Source organism: Pseudorasbora parva, chromosome 20 (assembly GCF_024679245.1).
Source record: "Pseudorasbora parva isolate DD20220531a chromosome 20, ASM2467924v1, whole genome shotgun sequence".
Taxonomy (NCBI): domain Eukaryota; kingdom Metazoa; phylum Chordata; class Actinopteri; order Cypriniformes; family Gobionidae; genus Pseudorasbora; species Pseudorasbora parva.
The window spans coordinates 41,083,674-41,109,423 of record NC_090191.1 but is presented as its reverse complement, the minus strand read 5'-3'; the positions used below and the strand labels follow the sequence as shown (position 1 = coordinate 41,109,423).

Genomic DNA, 25,750 nt, shown 5'->3' with positions numbered 1-25,750 from the left:
CCTGATGGTCCAAAGACCATCGCTAGCCAGGCTCGCAGAGACCAAAGGGACCATAGGTATACCCATAGTGGGGCAGTGAGGTGGAATACAAGAAGAGGGCTGGGGCGACTATCTCATGGAGGCGTCCAACAGTGGGGTCTGAGTGTGCTGTACAACACTTACCTGCTTCCACAGGTGGGCAGAGGGTATGTGAGGACTATAAAACAGAACAAAAGATTCTTCCCCGGGGGAAGGAGTTGTGTGGTCACAATCTCCTGAAGAACAACCCCTTCATCTCTGGGTTGCCTGTCTCAGGGCCTCTGGTTTTGCAGGCCCTCTTGGGCCTGGATGGGCTGGGTGACCTGCCTATGACCAGCACTTCTGCACCACTTAGGTGGAGGAAGGCTGCTGCATTGTAGGAGCAGGGGCACCATCGGCAATGAGCAGGCTGAGGCAATCAGTTGCATGCCAATGTGCATTGGCTTGTTTAGTTACACTCAAAGAAGATCTCTGGCGAGATCCCTATTAGTTGTTCCAACGTGGCATCGAAGTGAGCAACTGAATGAGAACATCAAATTCTCCAAAACTGTTTGCCAAACATCTGACACCTAAATTGTGAGCTTCCCTTCTGAAATAAAAATTATGAATGGGACACCCTACGGTTTCGTGGACTTTGCGGACAGTCCACCAAGTGTTTTGTAAGTCCACAAAAACAAAAGTGCATAGAAATGTGCCATTTGGGATTCAGCCATAAGTAATCACAGTCTTATTTTATATAAAGTATTTGTTGTAGTAAATAAGTCACTGTAATTTTCATTATAGGTACACTTTAATTATGAGAGACAGGGAGGGAGAAATACAATCCAGAAAATCACATTGTCTGGTTTTTAAAGAATTTATTTGCAAATTGGAAAATAAGTATTTGGTCACCTACAAAAAAAGCAAGATTTCTGGCTCTCACAGACCTGTAACTTCTTCTTTAAGAGGCTCCTCTGTCCTCCAATCAATACCTGTATTAATGGCAGCTGTTTGAACTCGTTATCCCTATAAGAGACACCTGTCCACAACCTCAAACACAACCCAGGCTCATTGGAAATACGTGACTCTGCCTTCATTTTTGCAACACCCGAATTATGCACCAGGCCGGGAAGACTGAATCTGCAATAGGTAAGCTGCTTGGTGTGAATAAATCAACTGTGGAAGCAATTATTAGTAAATGGAAGACATACAAAACAACTTATAATCTCCCTCGATTTGGGGCTTGATGCTTGATCATTGCACGATAGCTACTGTGAAGCATGGAGGTGGACACATCATGCTTTGTGGCTGTTTTTTTCTGCAGAAAGACCAGGAGGACTGATCTGTGTAAAGGAAAGAATGAATGGGGCCATGCATTGTGAGATTTTGAGTAAAAAACTCCTTTTATCAGCAAGGGCATTGAAGATGAAACATGGTTGGGTCTTTCAGCATGACAATGATCCCAAACACAACACCTGGGCAACAAAGGAGTAGCTTGGTAAGAAGCATTTCCAGGTCCTGGAGTGGCCTAGCCAGTGTCCAGATCTCAACCCCATAGAAAATCTTTGAAAATCTGTGTTGCCCAGTGGCAGCCCCAAAACATCACTGCTTTAGAGGAGATCTGCATGGAGGAATGGGCCAAACTACCAGCAACAGTGTATAAAAACCTTGCGGCAACTTAAAGAAAATGTTTGACCTCTGTCATTGCCAACAAAAGGTATATAACAAAATATTGAGATTAACTTTTGTTATTGACCAAATACTTATTTTCCACCATAATTTTCAAATAAAATCTTTAAAAATCAGACAGTGTTTTTCTGGATTTTTTTCTTATTCTTTCTCTAATAGTTGAAGTGCACCTATGATGAAAATTACAGGCCTCTCTCATCATTTTAAGTGGGAGAACTTGCACAATTGGTGGCTGACTAAATACTTTTTTGCTCCACTGTATAACACCCAAGTGAAGCTCAGCTACTGATTAACTACTACACCTGCCCACTATATGGTTATCTATAAAAGTATTGAGTTTTCTTCATCACATTATCAGATGAAATCATCCGCTCACCAGGTAAGACTGACTTTAGTCAAGAAGTGCATGGATTTTTATATGTCATTTTCTTAAGTCAGCATTAGATGAAGATTTCTCAAATTTAATATTTTTATTTTTTTCTTTCACCAGATCACAAGAACGAGTTTAAGACATTTGATCAAATATCAGATTCTGGTTGACATCATGTCAAGCATTGCTCTGGTGTTTCTGTCTGCCCTGCTCATTCACTGGGGTGAGGATTATAAACACTTATATCATACATTGATGAGCAAAAGAAAACAAAATATGATTTGCATGTGAAAATGTAATAGTTATTTTATGTTAATAACATTCTCTGTGTAAGATAAAGAGTCTTTAAATTTCGCATAGAACAAGTTAAAATAATTTTACCTGGACAAGTGTTTATCTATAATGTCCATATATTAAAGTTCATATTTCACATGACATGTATCCACAACTTTCCCGAACTCTGACCTTTCCCATGATCGCTATGGCAACGTAGAACACGCCGGTAATGAACTTCCGGTTTACGTTAGTCTGTACTGTTATCAGCTTTGAATGGAGTGCGAAGGGTGCTAGCAACATGTCAAACGGGTCCCTTTATGTTACATGGTTTATGGAAGCAAGTAGCTTTCTGAGGTGAGAGACCCAGGCGCTCAGTGTTCATTTACCCCAGCGAGAGCAGCCTTAACTTGGCTCGTCCTTCTGACGACTGCCGCTGCCTGGCAGAAGCCCCTCCCGTGATGCAAATTCGCGCCTGTTGTGTAATGAATGAAGCGAATGGAGTTAAAATGTTCACGTGTCCATGTTCGCGTGAATAGCGCTATTTATTCGCGTCACTCGCGTCTGGTGTGAACGCAGCATAACTGTTATGTGTGCTAAACCGGAACTGAGATACCGTCAACCGGAAGTATCGAGTGTCATGGCGACGCCCACTAAGACTTGCAGGAAAGTTGTGGATATACGTTAAGATGAGGGAAGATGCCCCCTTAAGAACAATGTGCAAATACTTTTAAATTGTAACATTTATAGATACAAGTTCAGCAATTAAAGAATCACACAGATTTAGTCAGGATCAAAAATAAGATGGAGAATGATCAAGTGAAGGAAGCAGTAAATGGGAGCGACTCTTTCTGGATCGGCCTCCGATATAATCACAGCATTGATTGGCTTGATGGTGGACGTTCTGATTACACACAGAATAGTTCATCTAAAGGATGCTTTACATTACTCTCAATCTCTCCACAAGGATCTTGGTTCAATGGTAAAGGCAATACATGTCCTGCTCTTTGCTACAGTAAGTAAAAAAAAACATGTATACTTTAAAATTCAACATTTCCAAGTCTACCATATATATTAAATCATGCAACTCATTTAATTGTATTATAATTATTTCCGTCAGAACGCTTCATTCATGTCAGTGAGAATGAAATGTCCTGGGAGGGAGCTCTGGATTACTGCGACAGACACTATTCTGGACTCCTGTCCATTCAGTCTGAGAATGATCAGATAGAAACGGAGCGAGAGCTAAAAAGGAGGAGTATCTCTGGGCCAGTGTGGGTGGGGCTTAGACAGAGTCCACTGTGGAATTGGACCAATGGACTTCAAGTGAGAAACTGGACCAACTGGAAAGGAGGATGTCAACCAGAACACTGCGGTGCCATAGAGAAGGAGGCGGATGGTCAATACAAATGGAGTGCTAAAGACTGCATATCTGAATTTAGAGTTTTATGTGAAATGAAGTAATATAGCCCCTTTTTTTCGTTTTCTGCCTCCCCAGCAAGAGGAAAAAGAGCTCATGTGTTCAACAGTAAACGCCTCTATCTTCATGTTTTGTATAATAAAGCTCTCACACTAACTAACTGCTAGTAGCTCCTTGGTAATGCTTTTTGTTACTGTTGCTCATTTTGTCTTATACTAAAAATGAATTAAAAGTTGTTTATGAATGCATATTATATAATTTCATTAGTGTTCTGAGTGTGTCATCTGTGATTGTTGCAATGTTTCTGGAAAAAAAAAAATACTACATTGGGTACTACATTGACTATTTCTTTCGATAACAGCCTTTATCACTTAAAAGAGACCTTCAAGATATAATATAAGTCTTGGGGGTCTCCATAATGTTTCACCTTAAAATATCCCACAGATCAATTATTACACCATGTTGTAAATCCCCAGTGGAAGAAAAAAACTGCTGTTTTTGTACTAGTATCTTTAAACGTAAATGAGCCGCTGCTCCGCCCAATATCCAGAAGAGGGCGGAGCTTGTTCAGCTTCTTCCTCCAATAATCTAAACTAAACAAACTAAAACTAAAACATCTGTTTGGTTTTGATTATCATCTCTATCGCGGTCAAACTCACATGACTTTGCTTTTTTTATCATCATGAATGTTTTCAGTGCATCCGGAAAGTATTCACAGTGCTTTTCTTTTTCCACAATTTGTAATATTACGGCCTTATTCCAAAATGGATTGTATTCATAATTTTCAATTCTGCAAACAATGCCCCATAATGAGAATGTGAATGACATTTGTTTGAAATCTCGGCAAATGTATTCATCCTTGAGATGTTTCTACAAATTGATTGGAGTCCACCTGTGGTAAATTCAGTTGATTGGCTATGATTTGGAAAGACACACACCTTTCTTTATAAGGTCACACAGTTAGCAGTGCATGTCAGAGCACAAACCAAGCCATGAAGTCCAAGGAATTTTCTGTAGACCTTAGGCACATGGGTGGAGCTGAGGTAACGTGATGACTAACAGACAGCAGACAAACAGCAATCCACCAGTCACTCAAGTAGCCACGTACTTAATAATGCAAGAACTTTAAGGCTTAATATTATTTAAATAATGTTATAAAAATAATCAAATTTTTACCAGGCTGTAGACATGTTTTTTTTCTGCTGTAAAGTATTTTAACCTGATGCTCAATTAGATTCTGCTCTCTTTTGGAGCCTGTCTCTAGTGGCCAGTCGATGAATTGCAGTTTAAGTCACTTCTATATTGGCTTCAAAGGAAACTGGGGGAGCTTGCCACTTTTTAAAATCCTGATGGTAACTCTGAAAAAGGTCCAGCATTTCTCAGTAGAAAGAGGAGAACCTTCCAGAAGAAAAACCATCTCTGCAGCACTCCACCAATCAGGTCTGTATGGTAGAGTGGCCAGATGGCACATGATAGCCCGCCTGGAGTTTGCCAAAAGGCACTTAAAGGACTCTCAGACCATAAGAAACAAAATTCTCTGGTCTAATGAAACAAAGACTGAACTCTTTGGTCTGAATGGCAAGAATCATGTCTGGAGGAAACCAGGCATCACTCATCACCTGGACAAAACCATTCTGTGGGGATGCTAGTCTCCCAGCTGACTAGTCTCCCAGCTCCTGCCACAGAAAAGCATCCCCACAGCATGATGCTGCCACCACCATGCTTCACTGTGGATGGTATTGTAAAGGTGATGAGTGAAGCATGGTGGTGGCAGCATCATGCTGTGGGGATGCTTTTCTGTGGCAGGAACTGGGAGACTAGTCAGGATCGAGGGAATGATGAATGCAGCCATGTACAGAGACATCGTTGATGAAAACCTGCTCCAGAGCACTCTGGACTCTTCCAACAGGACAACCACCATAAGCACACAGCCAATAAAACAAAGGAGTGCCTGCTGGACACCTCTGTGAATCTCCTTGAGCAGCTCAGCCATAGCTTGAACCCAACTGAACATCTCTGAGACCTGAAAATGGCTGTGCACCGATACTCCCCATCCACCCTGATGGAGCTTGAGAGTTCCTGCAAACAAGAATGTGAGAAACTGCACAAAAAAATAAGTGTGCCAAGCTTGTAGCATCATACTCAAAAATACTTAAGACTGTAATTGAAGCCAAAGGTGTTTTAACAAAGTATTGAGCAAAAGCTGTGAATAATGTATGCATGTGATCCCCTCAGTCTATCATGTTGCCATAAGGCTGAAACATAACAAAATGTAAAAAAGTTAAGTGCTTTGAATACTTTCCGGATGCACTGTTTATTGTAGGGGGCGGTGCTTTAAATTCAAGAGAACATTTGATTAGACAAGAAATCTGATGAGAAACTGAAGTACAGAGTCACCCAGCTAGGAGGAAGTGAGAGACTGTAAGTTTTTAAATGTGAATTAGGGCTCATTAGCTTATATATTACAGTATGGCTGACATATTCATACTAAAAGCCAAAAAAAATAAAAAATATTATTTTGCTTTGATGGGGACAAAAGTTCTACCACCAGAACACAAGGACACAGGAGAAGTTAAAGTGGATTTCTTTAGGCCTATTTATTCAATGATGAGAAGAATGGGACTAACAATATATTGTATCATAGTAATAAATGACTGATAACCTATTCTGATATAAAGTTTTTTTTTCTCCTCACCATTTACTTTCAATAAGCAACAACAACAACAACAACAAAAAAAAAAACTATTTTTTCACAAACCAGGGTGCCATTTGGCTTTATTTGTTTTTTAAATGTTCAAAAAGTGTCGGTGCAAAATGTAAGGGCTAGAATGTTTGAACAGAGACACATTCTGTATGTTATTAATATTTGACTAAGGTAGCATGTTCATGCAAATATTTCCAAAAGAGAATGAAAGCAGGCTCTGAGCTCCACATTATGCAATGAAAACTAGTTTCTCTTCAAAAGCATTTCAAAGTCAAAAGCTGAATATTTTCTCTCTGCCATTCTTCCTTCAGCATCTGTGGAATCATCATGTTTGCAGCGCATTTTGCTTTATGTAACTTTATGTAACAGTAACTCTACCTTTTCAGTTATAAGGCTCAGGTCTGCTTTATGAGTAACAACAGAAAACATCAGCTACAGTAAGATGATCTGACACATAAACATGAGAAAATTAGTTTATATGTGTTATGCCTGTTTATATTGCATGGAATGATAAAGTATATCGTCAATAACCTACAGTATTGTGTTACTCAATTTGCCCGTCTGTCTCTGCCCATCCTAAAGTTATGACATGATTTGAATAAGTCTGGCATTTCCTTCAGCGGACCACAAACAAATAACCTGATCAACGGGTAAGAAGGATCTTTTCTTTCTCTGTTTTATGATCGGTTTTCATTACTTATCCTGTAAATTACTAACATTCTGTTTTGTGTAAGCAAAGTATCTGATCGTATTGCCTGTCATTGTTTGTTTGTTGAAGCGGTTTATAGGGGCACATTTATAGGTGTATGAATTTATTGTACTGTTTGAGTATGTCATACAAGAAGTCTTTAGCCTTAGTGTTTATAACAGAGGATCACAAATAATTAATTATTAAAACAATTTTGTTTTCTTGCATTCTCTCATACTAGTTCTGTTTTCTATTTCCTCAAATCCACTGATCCGTCAAACTCTTTGATTCAACAGACTAAACAATAAACATTTTTCACCACGTCATTCAACAAAATATAAGATTCTGATTAAAAATGAACTAAGATTACCATGGCACGTCTATCTGTCCTGTTTCTTCTCTGGGGTGAGTATGGAATCCAGTCTTTATTAAAAAAAAATTGTATACATGTTAAAAATGTCTTAAGTATTTTATTATTTTATTAAGATATTATAGATCTTTTTAATTTTACAAGGCGAGCACTAGTCTACATTCTCCGTTTGTTACATTTGATTTTTCAAAGTTTCACTGGTAAATGTTTTTGAAAGATATGAATGCTCATCCAGTCGAGATGATGTCTACAGTATTTGACTGAAAACTGAACATCTCTTCTCAGGTGTTCCCCTTTTAAATGCTACAGGCCGACTGAGAAGCTTCCACTTGATCGATACAACAATGAGTATAAATGAAGCACGAAATGCTTGCAGAAAAAACTACACTGACCTCGCCACAATCTATAATGAAGAAGAGAATAAGGAGTTAGTTAATATTCTCAATAATAGTCAGAGTGATGAGAATAGTGGTTGGATTAATGCCAGCAGCTGTAAATGGTCAAATGGTTATTCTGTCACATTCACCAATTACAGCGGCACTTTTAATATTACTGAGGAAAACTGCTGTGGTGCTATAAACACTAAAGGAAGATGGGAGTGTTTCAAATGTACTTCAACAAAAATGTACTTCATGTGTCATTATCAAGGTAATGATCCCTGAGCTGTTTATATCTTATAAATGTCTAAATATTGTGAGTAAAATTATTGTCCATTCTTGTATTGATACAGATCCGGGGCAACAATCATACAACTACAGTTTAATAATTCAAAGCAAAAACTGGACTGAGGCTCAGCTGTCCTGCAGAAAGAATCACACAGATTTAGTCACGATCAGTAATGAGACGTTGAATGATCTAGTGAAGGAAGCAGTAAATGGGAGAGACTCTTTCTCGATCGGCCTCCAATATAATCACAGCCTTTACTGGCTTGATGGTGGACACTCTAATTGCACAGATGATATTCAGCTCAAGAAAAAAGGATGTTTTCCATATCTCTCAATACAACCGTATGTGTTGTGGTTCAAAATAAATGTCCAGAATTGTTATGCTCTCTGCTACAGTAAGTTAAAACAATTCTTTATGCTTCGATATACTGCATGTCCAGGACTACCATATCAAATAATTTAATTGAATTTATTTTTTATTTTTCCTCAGAAAGCTTCATTCATGTCAGTGAGAATAAAATGTCCTGGGAGGAAGCTCTGGATTTTTGCAACAGTAACTATTCTGGACTCCTCTCCATTCAGTCTGAGAATGATCAGATAGAAACGGAGCGAGAGTTAAAAAGCAGGAATATCTCTGGGCCAGTGTGGGTGGGGCTTAGACAGAGCCGACTTTTTGGATTCTGGATTTGGACCAATGGGCTTAATATGGGAAACTGGACCAACTGGAAAGGAGGAAGTCAACCAAAACATCAGATTTCCGAGCACTGCGGTGCCATAGAGAAGGAGGCGGACGGTCAATACAAATGGAGTGATAAAGACTGCAGAATTAACTTGAGAGTTTTATGTGAGAGGAAGTGATATTTGGTTTATCATATTCAACAGTGAATGTCTTACCGCTTGTAGCTCTTTGATAAAGCTTTCCTTAGTGTTCCTGTTGCTTCTTTAATTTATATATGTATATCTCATTTATTTTATTGTCTCCTTTTTTAAATCTTTATGTCTCATACTGAAGTTGTTTAGTCCTTTACTGATAATACTGTGTTGATAACATTTGTACTTGGTGATTCTGTAAGTAAACCAAGACACACTGACAGTTCATTAGTGTCATGAGCAATGTTGACATTTATAAATGAATTAATTAATTCATAAATAAATGAATTGTTTATTGAAAAAAAAATCTGGCTACTACATTGACTATTTCCTTCAATAACAGCCACTGGCAACTAATACTCTACTGTGTGTTATGTGTGTATGGACAGGTTTAGAGAATGTTTAAGAATACGTAAAATCCAGTGAATATTAACTTCAAAGTATTTTTTATTTTTATGGTTTTCTTGGTTAACACATTTACATATTTTAACAAAGTTTAAACACAGTTTAAAACATTGCACTGAAAAATCTTTTATCTTTGATGATAAATTTGCCAATAAAAATGTATTTCTCAAATAAAGTCCCTCTTCTGATAAATGAGAGTATCATGCTAAGTGATTGTATATAATGTTATATTTTAAATGATGTCAATATGTAGATATTGGGTAGATTTCAGTCTCTAAATTTACAGAACACACATCACAAATGCAAGATTTTGCATTACACCACATTATAGTACAAAAAAGGGCATTAAAGCCTACATCAGTGTCACACTTGCTTTATAACTTTAAAATCGCTGTAGAAAGAGAAGTTGGGCATGTGTGATGCTGGTCTGTGTGACAGAGACCTTAAATCACATAATGCAGACTCAGCGTTGCACTTATTGACAAACCTATATAGCGCTGAGGCTGTAGAAAAGATGCACTTTGATCACTGTGATTAAATAACACGAGCAACACAGTTTACAACCAGCCTAAGTCTCCCGTGTGAGAAAATACAGAAGCATCAGTCATGTAGAGAACAAACTCGGCCAGCGTCTGTGATCCATCACAACTCTGAACCCTGATCCAGGCCGGCTTTTTCCATCTCTAAATCACAACACAGAAGCTGCACTAGCGGGAAAGACAGTGACTATCTCAACACGCATTCCTCTGCAGTTTCCAATGGCCTCAAAAAACCCTAACAGACACTTAAAAACATATTTATTATTATTTAACCTGTGAACCCTGATATGGGTAACTGAGAGGGGTGATAAATCTGGAGTGAGATATCTTACTAGCATTGAGAATCATCTTAGTGGCTGAAAAAACAGCCCTTCACTAGAACATACGTAGTGGGTGGGATATATTAGGCAGCAAGTGAACATTTTGTCCTCAAAGTTGATGTGTTAGAAGCAGGAGAAATTGGCAAATTGGCAATGGGCAAACAAATTGTTATGGCTAGACGACTGGGTCAGAGCATCTCCAAAACTGCAGCTCTTGTGGGCTGTTCCCGGTCTGCAGGGGTCAGTATCTATCAAAAGTGCTCCAAGGAACACATGGCCCCAGGATGCACTATGGGAAGAAGGCGAGCCGGCGGAGGCAGTGTGATGCTTTGGCCAATGTTCTGCTGGGAAACCTTGGGTCCTCCATCCATGTGGATGTTACTTTGACACGCTCCACCTACCTAAGCATTGCTGAGACCATGTTCAGCCTTTCATGGAAACGGTATTCTGGTGGCTGTGGCTCTTCCAGCAGGATAATGCTCCTGACACAAAGCACAAATGTCAAGTCCGATTCATGGAGGCCCCACATCTCAACTTATCTACTACTAACATTTTGGTTCCAGATACCACCGCACACCTTCAGGGGTCTAGTGGAGTCCATGCCTCAAAGGGTCAGGGCTATTTTGGCTGCAAAAGGGGGACCAACACAATATTAGGACACCTTAACTAACCCTTATCCTACCCATACCATGGCCTGTCCTACACTTACCCGTATCATACCTCAGCAGCACAAGTGTTTTGAAATACAACATGGACACAATAAGTCAATTGTTAAAGAAAAGTGTGACCAAAAATGTTTCTAAGTATGTTTTTCTAACGGCCTCATTGAGTCAATATATATTTTTAAATGTGTTAGAAACGTTTTATCTTGGTTTTGTGGACGTTAATGCCTGGTTCAGACTACACAATATTAGCCAAAATTTGGCAAGAATCGATCGTTTCATCTCGTAGAGTGTGTCATAGTATACGACAACCGAATCCGCATCTGCGATAGTTCACGACGTCATGACAGAAAGACTAGCATGTTAAAAAAAATTTGCGGTCCTTCATGACGGCTTCTGTCACGTGTGACGCTGAGCAACCGGAGCACAGACAGTTTTCGCACACAGCTTTCAAACACGGCGAAACGCATGAGAGATAACGGCTAACTTTAGGTGGAATTATACAATGGAGGAAAGGTTCGTGGAGTTGTGGCAACAGTACTCCTGCCTGTACGATGTGTCATCGACGGACTACCACAACTAAATAATAAAAATGCTGGGGAACGATAGCGGAAGCCATTCAGGAACCCGGTGAGTAACGTTACTGGAATGTAAGCTTAAAAGATGTTTTACAAATACGTTGTGGTGGCAAGCTTTTACTACTGGCTAATAACTAAATATTTCATATAAACAAACTATATTTTACCTCAAGTTCTCTTTGGAGGATTGACAGCCCATAATGTCCTCTTTCAGCAAGCCAGGAACATGTCCTTTGTTGGGTTTTCTTTCTATTTTTGTGCTTAACTCATCAGCTCATCAGAACAGGACATTACAGAACCCGAGCGTGTACAAACATAATATAGATTATACTGATATTTGAGTAAGGTAATATGTTTATGCAAACACTGAATGAATGAAAGCAGGCTCTGAGGATCAGGAGGAGGTTTTTTACTTATTCAAAATGCAGATTTGAATTTATTGTTTAATGGAAGAAGAAGTGTCTGCACTGCTCATAATCTATGTGTAGTGTGTAGTACAAAGTCCCTTTAAGACATGTCATTTCACTCGGCGACCATCTTTGACACGAGTCATGCAAGTGCAGCTGCTATCTCTTTTAATGGAGAAACATCAAATTCTCCAATACTGTTCGCCAAGCTTACAATAAAAAAAATAAAAAAAATCAGGCCCCAATTTAAGATTTTCTTGTGACTGATCACATCTAAAAAATTTAGTTGGCCAAATTCACAGAAATTCAATTTGGCTAACTGAAAAAAGAGTGATCAGTTAATGGAATTTTTTACATTTATTACAGTTTTTTTTTATTTTTATTTTTACAAAGTGTACGATTAAATTTCATATTTGAAATCCCCAATGAAATCTGACAACAACTGTCTCTGAATAAATGTAGTTAATAAATACTCGAAACATGATTTTTTTTTTTGGCTTTGCACTTTCTCCCATTCATAAGTATGCAGTCCACAGTCTTCCTATATATATAAAGTCTGGGGTGGATTGGCCATCTGGAGCACTGGGAGTTTTTCAGGTGGGCCGCTGGACAATGTGAGCCAGTCCGTTGCTACGTAAATATATATGAAGAATAAATTATAGTAAAATTATGTTGCCTATATTCTATATCAGCCCAGACTAATGGCCCACTTGGCAAGTGGCAAGTTTATTTATATAGCACATTTCATACACAATGGCAATTCAAAGTGCTTTACATAGAAAGGAATTAAAATAGGGATAGAAAATGCATAAGAAAAAGAATACACTTGAATCAAAAAGAACCATTGTAAGTCCACAAAACAGAAAGGGCATAGAAATGTGCCCTGATGTCAGAGTGCACCTTCCAATATGACGTCAAGGGTTTATTTATTTAATGTACACATCATTGTCATTTACTTTTCAAACTATCATACTTCTGAGAATTTAACATTCACACCACAAGCACATCACATTAGGACCATTAATAGACACAAACAACTTTATTAACCACTGAATTACCATTTTTCTTCTTTTGTGGCACCACCATTTTATTGTCCCTAAACACTGAGCTTAATCAAACGCATAAACGGATCGGTGATTAATAGTGATGTCCCTAAACATGCGCACATCACTGAATATTACTGATGTGCTGTATAACACCCAAGTGAAGCTCAGCTACTGATTAACTACTGCACCTGCCCACCATATGGAATCTATAAAAGTATTGAGTTTTCTTCATCACATTATCAGATGAAATCATCCGCTCACCAGGTAAGACTGACTTTACTACCTTTAGTCAAGAAGTGCATGCATTTTTATATGTCATTTTCTTAAGTCAGCATCAGATAAAATAAATACTGTACATATTTGAAGGTCATATTTGAAAGATTTCTCAATTTTTTTTTCTTTCACCAGATCACAAGAACGACTTTCAGACATTTGATCAATTATCAGATTCTGGTTGACATCATGTCAAGCATTGCTCTGGTGTTTCTGTCTGCTCTGCTCATTCACTGGGGTGAGGATTATAAACACTTATATCATACATTGATGAGCATATGAGCAAAAGAAAACAAAATATGTTTTGCTTTGCGAAAATGTAACAGTTTTTTTATATTAATGACATTCTCTGTGTAATTATGATATAGATCTCTTTAATTAAGCATAGCACAAGTTAACATGATTTTACCTGGACTAGTGTTTGTCTATAATGTCCATATATTAAAGTTCATATTTCACATGACGTGTGTGTTTTGTAAGATGAGGGAAGATGCCCCCCTTAAGAACAATGTGCAAATAATTTTAAATACAATATGTGGGATGATGATGATGATGTGTTTTTAGGGGAAATAAATAGAAATATTTGCTACATTTGAAATATGTAGTGTGTGTATTGCAAAAAATGTAAAATTATTAAAAGAGGCCATCAAAAACTGAATAATTAACTAATTGATGACAAACGAGGCAGAATCATCGAGAAATAGATTAATCTGAAAGAAAAATGTTTTCTGTGACTTATGCACAGGTCTGGAGGGAATTTTTGTTTTAAATATATATTTTTAAATATTTTAAATATGAGGGAAGAACAAAACACTAAATTTGGTTACAATATTTATCTGACAATTATTTGGCAAAAACAAAAGCAAACTACAGGTTTTACAGGTTTTAGATCACTATGCAACATTTGTCATGTTTCATTGTGTTTTCACATTTAAAGGTCCCATGGCATGGATTTTTGTATTATTTTATAATGTTTCCTGGGGTGTACTTATATTGTTAGTATGGTTTTTACACTCTAAAAAAAATGCTGGGTTAAAAACAACCCAAGTTGGGTTGAAAATGGACAAACCCAGAAATTGGGTTGTTTGAATGGGTCCATTCACTGGGTTCAAACAACCCAATTTCTGGGTTTGTCCATTTTTAACCCAACTTTAAACAGTATTTTTTAGAGTGTACATTAGAAAAAAATCATAATTTAGAAATAAAAGCCATTTTTTCTATACTGATATTAGCCCTCTGGCTTGAATGCTCTGTACGTCTGTGAAAACGCCCTCTGCTGTGATTGGCTGACATCTTTGCATTTAAAATGAGATTATGTGGCGGAGGGGGCGTGGTTTAAAGGGGGGCGTGGTTTAGCAGCACTGCCAGTCCAGACAGAGAGAGATGGAGAGCTGAGAAAAGATTGCTGAGAAAGTATTTTTGTACCGAGTTGTTGAGAGCGATGTGAGCGCGAGTTTATTTTGTTTGTATCTGAGAGCTCTGAATGAACACGAGTGAACTTTGCAACGTTATTTTGCTCACAAAATGCTTCACCACAACTAACAACAAACACGACTTCGACATGAATACAGTAAGAGCTTCAGTTGAGCAGTTTAACAGCGTCATTCAAACGGCAGTTTGGACAAGTGACACGTGTGATTGACAGATCCGAACATCATAAAGAGTGTCCTTTAATCGCTCTCTGAAGTTTAATCATTTAAATAACAGATTTGTTTCATGCTACTAACAGAAACGACGTGAAGTTGATCATTCTAGTCACCGGCTTGATTCAATGATTTATCAAGACGGCCAGCGGCGGGACTGACAGTATTAAACGACTTAGAAAGAAAGTCTGTGTGAACTTGAATGATAAGCTACACATCAGAAATCACTGATCCCAGATCAGGCATTAACCCCTTGCCTGTCACACCCTGATTTGGCAAATGAAGCATTTAGACATACTCATAGTAAAAAGATAGCTGCTCATACGTTATTCCGAGTATACAAATAACCAATATATATTTAGAAAGCCAGCACTTGAGAGTTATGTTATATTTTAACGTGCAATGAATGCTGACATCAGTAATCTGAGGCCGTATACGATCTTTGACTGGTAAGGAGTTAATGAACACTGTTACTCAATGTTTGTGGCGGTGCTGTCCAATCCATATAGTAAAGCCTGTGCTGACATCGCGACTGATAAACTAAATTAAATTTAACTAATTCTCTGAGCGGGAAAAGCAGAGGAAGGGGAGGAAACGTTTTCTGTTATGACGTCATAACGGGAGAATTCAAGATCAGCTCGTCTGAGCTCATTTTCTCAAACGCAGAGAAAGAGCCAGAACTCGGTTTACAACGATCAACATTTCTAGCCACTTGGGGACAATATTCAGGCTAGGGGAACTCATATTAATGTTGAAAAACAAAAATAAAATGAATAAAATAAAAATGTCATGCCATGGGACCTTTAAAACAATTGACTTGAAAACATTTTGAACACTTTTTAAATAATGTTCATATAAAGGTGGATAGGAAGATGTTGATTTTTTTAAGCCAGACATCACTTTGGCCACTGCTGTATATTAATATATCAGTGCTGTAAAAATTAGTGCATTAATTCATGCAATTATTTTTTTTTTTAAGTTAACACGTTAAAAATATATAACTCAATTAACGCAGCATCTGTTTTGTCTGAGATTTTTAAAATGAGACTACGTCAGATTCGCATCAGATCCTTAAGTCACAGCAGCACTAATGATGTCTGTCATTAATGTTTATCACAACAAAAATAAAAGAGAAAACGTCTTGGTTACGTATGTAACCCTCGTTCCCTGAGGAGGGAATCGAGACGTAATGTCAGTGACTGACGAATGGGGGTTTTGCCTAGAAGCCAATGATCTTCGAGATCTAGAAAACGGCCAATGGCAATGCCATGGGCATTCGGAATTTGCATAGCGTAACTCTGCCTCACCATATGGGCATATAACAAAGTGCGCTGACATGATCGCATTATGTTTCTGCTTCGGAGCCGAGACTGAACTCCCGGCCGTTTCAGCGGTACAGCGGAAGTGGCAGAGGGACGTTACGTCTTCATTCCGTCCTCAGGGAACAAGGGTTACATACGTAACCAAGACATTCCCTTTAGTTCAGTCACTCCAAGTAACGTCAGTGACTGACGAATGGGGGTCCCAGTTTAATCACGCGACTCAGCTGTCTTCCAGTGCTCTGTGTAAGCACAAGTGCCCTGTCGTAAGACTAGTATGGACAAAGGACTCCCACCTATCACAGGATTACCAAGGTAAACTGGGAAGCATATTCCAGGTGGAAATATGCTAAGATACCTACCCATAGGGAGAACTTAGAGAATACACATATGACCCGCTAGGGGCTGCATATGGAAGAACTCTGGGGAACCAGCCGAAGGTGGATTTTTAACCACAGGGGTGGCAAGTTTGCCAAGAGAAGGCACCTGCTCAAGGAGGCTTACAGTAGAAATACACCTGTGGGCGTCGCTCAGAGGGGGAACCATGCACATGGAGGCACCTGGCCGGACACAATGGTCTGGGCTAGATAGGGCAGACTTACTTGTGTCGGTGTCGACAGTGCTGGAGGAGCTCAGGGCTTCTGGAAAGCTCACCTGAGGAAAATATCGCACGTATCCAATCTGAGGAGTGGAATGACGAGCAAGTGAAGACATCTGAGCTTGGTCCATTACTGTGGGCTTGCTTAGCCTACCCACATCAACCAGGTAAGGCCAGGTGTCTTTCCCGGACCACAGCTGTGGACATTGCCTGGCTCATTGAGTCTCGACCACAACATCGCAATGGTCATGGTCCCACAGAGGGAACACAGCACATCCACAAACACTGCCCGAACGTGCTGAAGCCCAAACACGTCGAGCAGTGAATGCGCCCAAAGACAGCAACGGATATCGATCGAACCCGGAAGTGCGCGGACAAACCGTCTTGAAAAAGACATGCCACACGCAAGCTCTTTTTGTGAGAGGAAAGCTCTGCAGAGTGCCGAAGTGCAGTGGGAAAACACCCACAGCTGTTGCAGATCAATGCACATATCAGCAGGCAGGCAATGTGAGATCGCTGGAAAGCGCGTTACACCAACACCCTGGAGAACCGCTCGTCTCGAAGACTGAAGAGAGGACTTCAGAATTCAGGCTTGCAGGAGTGAAGAGATGCTCTCGGCTCCAGAGCAGAAACATAATGCGATCATGTCAGCATACTTCCTTATGTACCCACGTGGTGGGGCGGAGTTACATTATGCAAATTTTGCATGCCCATGGCATTGGCACTGCCATTGGGCGTTTTCTGGCTTCTAGGCGAAACCCCCATTCGTCAGTCACTGACGTTTCTCGGAGTGACTGAATGAAAGGGAACTTGCTTTAATATATATTTAAAATTTTATATTTATATACATTTTAAATATATTTTTATATTCTATATTCAATTTATAATTTATGCAGGTAAGACTGTAAAGTGTTTCATAATTTTATTCAATTATTGATTATACATGAAGGCCACAGGTAAATATGACATTTATTATAATGGGTTTATGTTAAGATAGTTTTAAGCTCACTTAAATTAAAAGTTGTTCTTTCATAATAAAATTTTAAATGTATAGTTTTGAATTATACTGTAATAATGTCTATCATTAATATTTAAAAAAATTATTAATATCAGTTTTACTGAGCTTTAAAACATTCAATTAAGTCAAATATTTAAAATATACTTTTAAATTATTACAATGTAAATATGGCAAGCAGCGAGGCGAGGGACTGTGAGAGCGGACCGGTGATGAGCTAATGAGTGCCAGCTGCACACCATCGTAAACATATTAAAAACGTGATTAATTAACTAATAATATGTATTATTGATTAATTAGTTTATTACTATTTTTAATCAATCGACAGCACTAGATTATAATGGACCATATTTAATTGAAAATATGTCAAACTAGCAAATTGATTGATTTCTGTAAATTAGGTTAAGAATATAGTGAAGATGTCTAAATCTAACTCTCAGAATTATTGAATGATAACCCTGTGAATTACAGAAAGTATTAAATAAACAATAAAACTATAAAAAAGAAATCATCTGTCTGTTGTGCTGATTTCAGCGCGCACACACACACGCGCGCGCACACACACATGCGCACACACACACGCGCACACACACACACACACACACACACACACACACACACACACACACACACACACAGGTTACATTTATAGATCTGATGTGGACATCTTTTCCTGTTTTATACTTTTGAAAGATATGATTTTTTTCCTCAAGTCGAGATGATGTCTACAGTATTTGACTAAATAAACTGAACATCTCTTCTCAGGTGTTCCCCTTTTAAATGCTTCAGACCGACTGAGAAGTTTCCACTTGATCGATACAACAATGACTATAAATGAAGCACTAAATGCTTGCAGAAAAAACTACACTGACCTCGCCACAATCTACAATGAAGAAGAGAATAAGGAGTTAGAAGATATTCTCAAAGGTCCGAGTAATGAGAATAGTGGTTGGATTGGTGCCAGCAGCTGTAAATGGTCAAATGGTGATTCTGTCACATTCACCAAATACAGCGGCACCTTTAATACAGAACCATGCTGTGGTGCTATAAACACTGAAGGAAGATGGGAGTGTTTCAATTGCACTTCAACAAAAATGTACTTCATGTGTCATGATCAAGGTAATGATCCCCGAGCTGTTTATATCTTATAAATGTCTAAATATTGTGAGTAAAATTATTGTCCATTCTTGTATTGATACAGATCCGGGGCAACAATCATACAGATACAGTTTAATCCGTGAAAACAAAACCTGGACTGAGGCTCAGCTGTCCTGCAGAAAGAATCACACAGATTTAGTCAGGATCAGAAATGAGATGGAGAATGATCGAGTGATGAAAGCAGGAAATGGGAGCGACTCTTTCTGGATCGGCCTCCGATATAATCACAGCATTGATTGGCTTGATGGTGGACGTTCTGATTACACACAGGATAGTTCATCTAAAGGATGCTTTACATCCCTCTCAATCTCTCCACCAGGATCTTGGGTCAAACGAAACAGTGGTGAAGGTTCTACTCTTTGCTACAGTAAGTTAAGAAAATATTTTATGCTTTAAAATTCAACATTTCCAATTCTAGCATATCAATCAAATCATGCAACTAATTTTAATTAGTTAATGTTATATATTTTTTTCCCTCAGAAAGTTTAATTTATGTCAGTGAGAATGTAATGTCCTGGGAGGAAGCTCTGGATTTTTGCAACAGTAACTATTCTGGACTCCTGTCCATTCAGTCTGAGAAAGATCAGATAGAAATGGAGCTAGAGTTAAAAAGGAGGAGTATCTCTGGGCCAGTGTGGGTGGGGCTTAGACAGAGCCGACTTTTTGGATTCTGGATTTGGACCAATGGGCTTAATATGGGAAACTGGACCAACTGGAAAGGAGGAAGTCAACCAGAACATCAGATTTCCCAGCACTGCGGTGCCATAGAGAAGGAGGCGGACGGTCAATACAAATGGAGTGATAAAGACTGTGCATCTGAATTTACATTCTTATGTGAGGTGTAATATAGAGCTCTAACTAAACTATCATTAAAATATTCTTTAGTGTATGCTCTATTCTCTTTTACATTTATTGAGTGCCATTTCTAAAAACAATGTGATGAAATAAATGCAATTCAATAATAATAATAATAATAATAATAATAATAATAATAATAATAATAATAATAATTTTTGAATTATTTCAGTATCACAATGGCTGTGGTCAAATAAAAAAAAGTTTTCCAATCCATTTAGAGTGCACTACTGTAATCCCTAATGCTCAAAATAACGAATTGGTTTAAGTAGGACTCACTTAAATTAAACAAATTAGTTTTTTTTTTTTTTACTTTTATGATTATTTAGAACTTTCTTTTTCTTTTGAGTTCACTAAACTGACACATTTAATCTGAATTTTTTCACTGTTTTGAGTTTTATGAACTTGAAACACTCGAAAAGGGAGAGTAAATGCTATTCTCTCCATTATATATGCTATCAGAGTAAAAAATGGGGGGGGGGGGGGGTTCATTCCCATCATAATGACAAGTGAGACATGAGCTTGGTTTGAGAACAGATATACAGTTTATTAAATGTTCTGTATTGTCGTACTCATTCAGAAATTGTCATGCTATTCTAATGCTATCAAAGCATTGTGTTACCAATTAGCTAGTTAAAGATAGCCAATATTTAAGTTGAGATTGCATGATAATTTTAGGTTAAATGTTTGAATTAGCTTACTCAATTAGTTCATAAAATGTAAATGTATGTTTAAAAAAAATCTGCCTGTTCTACTAACTTAAAATTTCTTAACTTCATTTTGTTGTTGTAACCGATTACCTCATTTTTTGCCAACTTATTTGGGTTTACAGTGTAGCTTTTAATATTCTACATCCAAGAGCACTGAACACATATGACAGAAACAGACAGAGAGAAAAATGTTGGACAAAAACTAAAATATAAGCTTTGTTCTGCTTCAGCTTTGGTTTTAGTTGAGGTTTGGAACAAGCATATCTGTAAACCCAAACAAGTTGGCAAAATAAAATAAAAAAATTGAGGCAATCTGTTAGGGGTGCACGGGGCACAACCTAACGTAGGGCTAGTCGTAATACACATGGTTTAAAACTTTTCACATATGCCAGGATGACAAAACTTAGTAAATTTACTAGTTGCCATATCAACACTACACAGAAAAAAATCTGCCAAAATTAAAAAATCTTTGGGAAATACAACTGAACATTTATTTAACCATAGCAAAAGTAAATCTCTTTCTTACGTTTTTTATATCACGAGAGCTTTTTTGGAGAGGATTCCCAAAAATTTGGGAAAGGTAGCAATAAGAGCGGCAAAATAAATGTCCGCTGTGCCGTCAAAATAAAAGTCACAACAATAAGTGTGGCTTATGTACCTTCAGAGTTCCTACTGGCGAATGCAACCAGGAAAATGACCCTACATTTAGTTCTCAGGTAACCACCCTGATGTCTAGTTCCTATAACTAATTTCATGGAAATACTAAAGTCCTGAAAGTCCCTATTATTTGATGCATATTAAAAAAAAAAAAAAAAAAAAGAAGAAATCAAACCAATGTATAGTTGACATTCAAGGATTAATGCTACAGAAAAGCAATAAAAGTTTTTCAGGAAGAGTGTTTTCAGCTTGTTTTTTTTAATTTGTATAGAAAAATATGGTATGCAGTTGCTTCAAACAATGGTATAAAGCTATTTAAAACAATCAATGTAAATTGAGATTAATAATATTTTAAAATAATCACAATTACAATTTCAAGGGAATAATCATCAATTATAATTTTTGTCATAATCATGCAGCCCTATTTCATATACAAAGGCTGGCCATTCGATGGCAGTGTATAGTATGATGCACTAGTGTCCAGTAGTTGATGGGCAATTATGCCTTCAGAACTCATGCAAACACTAGAAAATGGCTTTTTAATTACCTGTCCACTGTAGTGACCTCTATGCATGTTAAATTTGAGCTGTAAAGTAGGCTAGTTAATGCTAAAATGGTGTTATTAATTTAACGTAGCCTCCGCAGCACTGCTTAAAAGTGAGACGACAAGCACACGACAAGTTAGTAGGACACGCATTAAAGTGGGCTGTGCATCAATGTGCTGTGCACCTTCACGGCTGGTTATTCTACCGTACGTTCAGTTCCTCTACCATCATCGAAATACGGAGCATCTACACACTCGACTCTTACAACTCTGCTCTTGTTACCGAGCAATGTCATCCACATCTCGTTTTTCAATCATCCCCACCTTTCTCTCTCACACAACTCAGAGATGAATGAGATATTACACAATGGAACATGGCGAAATGGGTTGAACCGTTCGGCTCAGAGATACCTATTCAGCGGGATCATCAATGCACAAGCCAAGAACACGGGCACGCCGGCTCTAACAGCCCCCTGGACTCGGAGACCAAAAGCAGCACCTTCATTAAAACTTCAGCAAAGTGCGTGACTGATGACAAAACGCTCAGCAGATGTGTCATGACTCGCAGTGAGCTTGGAGTGAAAAGGCTCTCGGCGCTTTGTAAATGGAGCCGAACCGCATTGCTGTCCCTCGTGTCTGCCATTAGAGGAAAAATCCCGTTAGGGCTGAAAAGTTTTCTGTGTGGAAAATTGCCGTGGGTACTCTGAGGCCTGCATTTGACCAGGTCTGGAGTCATTACGATAACGGGCCACTGCTTTTAAAGCAAAGCTAGCTTTTAAAGTAGCTGATCGTAATCCTGGAAAGAGGTGGAGATTTGAGCAAGCCTAATGTTGACATGCACAGCATGTTCATTTTAGTAACATTGAGATACTATAATTGTATTTTTTTAAAAAGAATTCTCATTTGTAATATTTTCCATTCCAATTATAAATTACATGAACAAAAACAAAATGTACCGCAGAGCCTTCTAAAAACCAGCCTTGTGTTGTAAAACCAGGATTTTTCTCCGGGAAGGTTGTTGATGTCCACTTTGCCAATTGATCGGCAGGGAACTCAAAGGGAGGCTCTGACTTTCTACTGAGATGCTCTCGCATCCTTTGGTCTGCAGCTTGAAAGTGTCACAGTCCAAAGCACTGGAGAGCAGTCAGTCTTAAATCAATAACCCTGAATATTGCCTGAAGGTCAGAAAACGCAGAGGGAGGCAGAATTCATCAAGCAACAGGAGACGAAGCCGAAGGGATTTACATGAGTTTTGCAATTTTTATAGTAAAAGGTCAATGACTCTTTAAGAACAAAGGGTGGTTTTGTCTTCATAATTCCCTTTCTCCTCAAGGATCTTAAATCAGTTCAAGTATCTTAAACACCCACATTGAATAAATCTAACAAATGCAATAAACTATTTTAGGACCATTAAGATTTTTAACTCTCAGTTATCATAGCTAGATAAATACAGTAGACTGTAGTATTAACTCTTTCCCCACCATTGATAGATTTTTTTCCCCTGTTATTTGTGACACAAAGCTTTCCTGCTATTGCCGGAAATGTCACTGTTATACTGTAGAGGGTGCTAATCTCCTGAAAAAGTACATAATCTCCAGATCAAACCACATGCAAAGAAGATGCAGAAACGAGCGATAAAAGCATTGCTTATGCACATGTCAAATAATGCGACCATCAGACATTCAACAGCACATAAATGAAAATGAAAATGGCTAATGTTACTGAATGAAGCATATAGCCAGGACTAGGTACAGGACTGTGAAGATTTAGCTTTTTGTTAAACATGTAGCTTTTTTATAAAACCTACCACATTCAAGTGTTAAAAATGCATAAAGCCAGAATAAAACATTTGTTGTTTGTTTGTTTGAGACCAAAGGCTTTGTTATTTCTTTTGATATATTGCATGTTCAGATAAAATATTCTGGGGGCCATGAAAGTTGTAAACATGATATAAGCTTTAAAAAAGAAATAAAAAAACCCGCTGGCGATTAAATAAAAATAATAATATATATAAATTGTAATTAGGTGAACCAACAAGAACCCCCACGTGTCCTAAAATGATGATTCACAGAATAAATATACATTTTCTACAAAAATTGCTTTGAAGGGGTCCTGTAATATCCATTTTTACAAGACAAATACGTCTCTGAGGAGTGTGTATGTGAATGTGCATGTTTTAGCTTAAAATACCCCACAGATAATTTCTCATTTTTGTGTGTGTCCCTTTAAATGCAAATGAGCAGCTGCTCCCCACCCCATTTCAAGAAAAGGGCGGAGCTTCAAGAGCTCTGATTACCTTATGCTGACACACACACACACACACACACACACTGAAAATGTCAGAAACTGTTCCAACTTTTATGTTCAAACCGGAGTCGGACAATGATGGAGAGACTCAAGAAGAAGTGACGACATGTAGAATGAGACAGGACGTTTCTGAAAGAATTTATGAGTTAACTATATCGATCAGCATATTCTGTCATGATAATCTATAAATCGCTGGTGTGGAAACTGTTGCAGAGCCAGAGCATATCTGCAGGGAGATGGAACAGGTATAGATTACTTTAATTACGGTTATAACTTAGGTTGTCATCTTTCTTTATGAAATACTATTGCATTCATGTTCGTACAGTATTGCAATAGATGTGAAAAGACGGATGACAGCTTGAGCGAATCCCAAATGTGCTTGACTCCTTCTCAACATGGCCTTTGTTGTGTTCCCGGGGGCGGGTTCATGTAAATTCTACGGTTTGTGAATAAGCTTGTTGTAGTTTCTACCAAACGTTTGTTGTAGTCCTTAAAAAGTGATCTATGTAAAAGAAAATATCTCCCTTTGCTTTGAACTTTGTGCGTCGTAACTTTGCAGATGTTGTTTAAGCTCAAACATAGACATTACACACCAACTAAAGTTTCAACGAAAATATGAAATAAATTCATCAGAATTTCTGCAAACCTTTCTGTATCTCCATTATATCTGAGGTCATAAATCAGAGGGTCTCTACAAAAATTTTCCCGCTTTTACACACACTCACAAAAAAACACAACCCTGTACATTTTTCACAGTTTCGCTTGCATGAAGGGAACACGACCGCAGCCGAGCATGAAAAACAAGAGCTTCACAAGCACAGCTCTCTGCCAGCTTTGGGATTTTTGCAGCATGCGGCCATTTCTCACCGATGCTGTCAAGATGTGAGATTCTGCCTGAGAGCCCACATACAGCGCGCCTGTAGCTGCCTATCGTACGGCTATGAGAAGAGGGTTTCATGCCAGCACTTTAAAAGCATGACTGATACGTTTGTTGAGATACACATGTGAAATTGCATATGAAAGACTGTTATCATTGTACAGAGATTCAAATCAAAGTCACCTTGATAATTTGGGATAAAATAAGATGTACAATGAAAATGTAAAGTTAAATTTCCTCAACAGCCCCTAAAGACCATCTATTCAAAGTAAGCAGCAAAAATTTTACTTATAGGCTATTCAAAACAATAGCACATGACAACCCATATTTGCACATAAACAACTCTTATTTGGTGTTCAACTTGGCCAATCATATGAGGTAAGAAAGTAGGATACTGTGATTCAACAGTAGAGTAAAACATGGAAAGTTTGCCAAACCTTGTGCTGATCTTGGATGTGTTGCACATACAGCGCTGCAGATGCTTCAAAAGATTCCCAATGTAAGATATGAAGATGAGAAGGTACAAACTTTATTGGAGCTAAAAAACAAACCACAACTCCAAGTAAACACACCAAAACAAAGCTGCTCATTTCACATGCAAAGTCTTAAAGGCACAGCAACATAAAAAAAGCCTGGATTTGGGGCTCTACTAGAGGTTTTCATGCTTGAATGTTTAGCTCTTGTCTCGATGAAGCCCCACCTTCTGAAAAGCACAAGAAGCTCTGAATGGTCAGCTGGAGCATGTTTTTTCCAAACAGTCAAGTGTGTTTGGAAAATGTCCTGCCCCTTAC

At 38.2% G+C, this 25,750-nt stretch overlaps 2 protein-coding genes and 1 long non-coding RNA gene across 4 annotated transcripts in view; 2 read left to right on the top strand and 1 right to left on the bottom strand.

Moving 5' to 3' along the window:
• LOC137049548 (uncharacterized) overlaps positions 1-25,476 on the bottom strand; it is a 51,583-nt gene extending 26,107 nt beyond the window's left edge. Inside the window, exon 1 of the long non-coding RNA XR_010899638.1 lies at positions 25,397-25,476. This is a non-coding gene — a long non-coding RNA (uncharacterized lncRNA). The remainder of the gene's footprint in view (positions 1-25,396) is intronic.
• LOC137049583 (macrophage mannose receptor 1-like) lies at positions 6,671-9,614 on the top strand. 2 transcript variants are annotated; one of them, XM_067428135.1, is made up of 6 exons: positions 6,671-6,890; positions 7,036-7,103; positions 7,438-7,546; positions 7,797-8,159; positions 8,242-8,571; positions 8,667-9,614. In XM_067428135.1, the coding sequence occupies exons 3-6, from the start codon at positions 7,513-7,515 to the stop codon at positions 9,032-9,034; spliced, it is 1,095 nt and encodes a 364-aa protein (XP_067284236.1). In that variant the 5' UTR covers positions 6,671-6,890; positions 7,036-7,103; positions 7,438-7,512; the 3' UTR covers positions 9,035-9,614. The 2 variants fall into 2 exon arrangements, with proteins under 2 accessions (XP_067284236.1, XP_067284237.1); XM_067428136.1 differs by lacking the exons at positions 6,671-6,890; positions 7,036-7,103 and having other exon boundaries at positions 7,383-7,546.
• On the top strand, positions 17,780-19,854 carry LOC137049926 (macrophage mannose receptor 1-like). The gene is made up of 4 exons (XM_067428672.1): positions 17,780-17,792; positions 18,641-18,970; positions 19,053-19,376; positions 19,490-19,854. Exons 1-4 carry the CDS (start codon positions 17,780-17,782, stop codon positions 19,852-19,854), a joined length of 1,032 nt encoding a protein of 343 aa, XP_067284773.1.
• Positions 25,477-25,750: the final 274 nt, after the last annotated feature.

What these genes read in the sequence shown, in the direction of transcription:
- LOC137049583 (XM_067428135.1), top strand. Translation starts at nt 7,513, where the DNA reads ATGGCACGTCTATCTGTCCTGTTTCTTCTCTGGG. An exon ending in TGTCCTGTTTCTTCTCTGGG is followed by an intron (nt 7,547 to 7,796) that starts GTGAGTATGGAA and finishes ATCTCTTCTCAG; the next exon opens with GTGTTCCCCTTTTAAATGCT. An exon ending in CTTCATGTGTCATTATCAAG is followed by an intron (nt 8,160 to 8,241) that starts GTAATGATCCCT and finishes GTATTGATACAG; the next exon opens with ATCCGGGGCAACAATCATAC.
- LOC137049926 (XM_067428672.1), top strand. An exon ending in CTTCATGTGTCATGATCAAG is followed by an intron (nt 18,971 to 19,052) that starts GTAATGATCCCC and finishes GTATTGATACAG; the next exon opens with ATCCGGGGCAACAATCATAC. An exon ending in AGGTTCTACTCTTTGCTACA is followed by an intron (nt 19,377 to 19,489) that starts GTAAGTTAAGAA and finishes TTTTTCCCTCAG; the next exon opens with AAAGTTTAATTTATGTCAGT.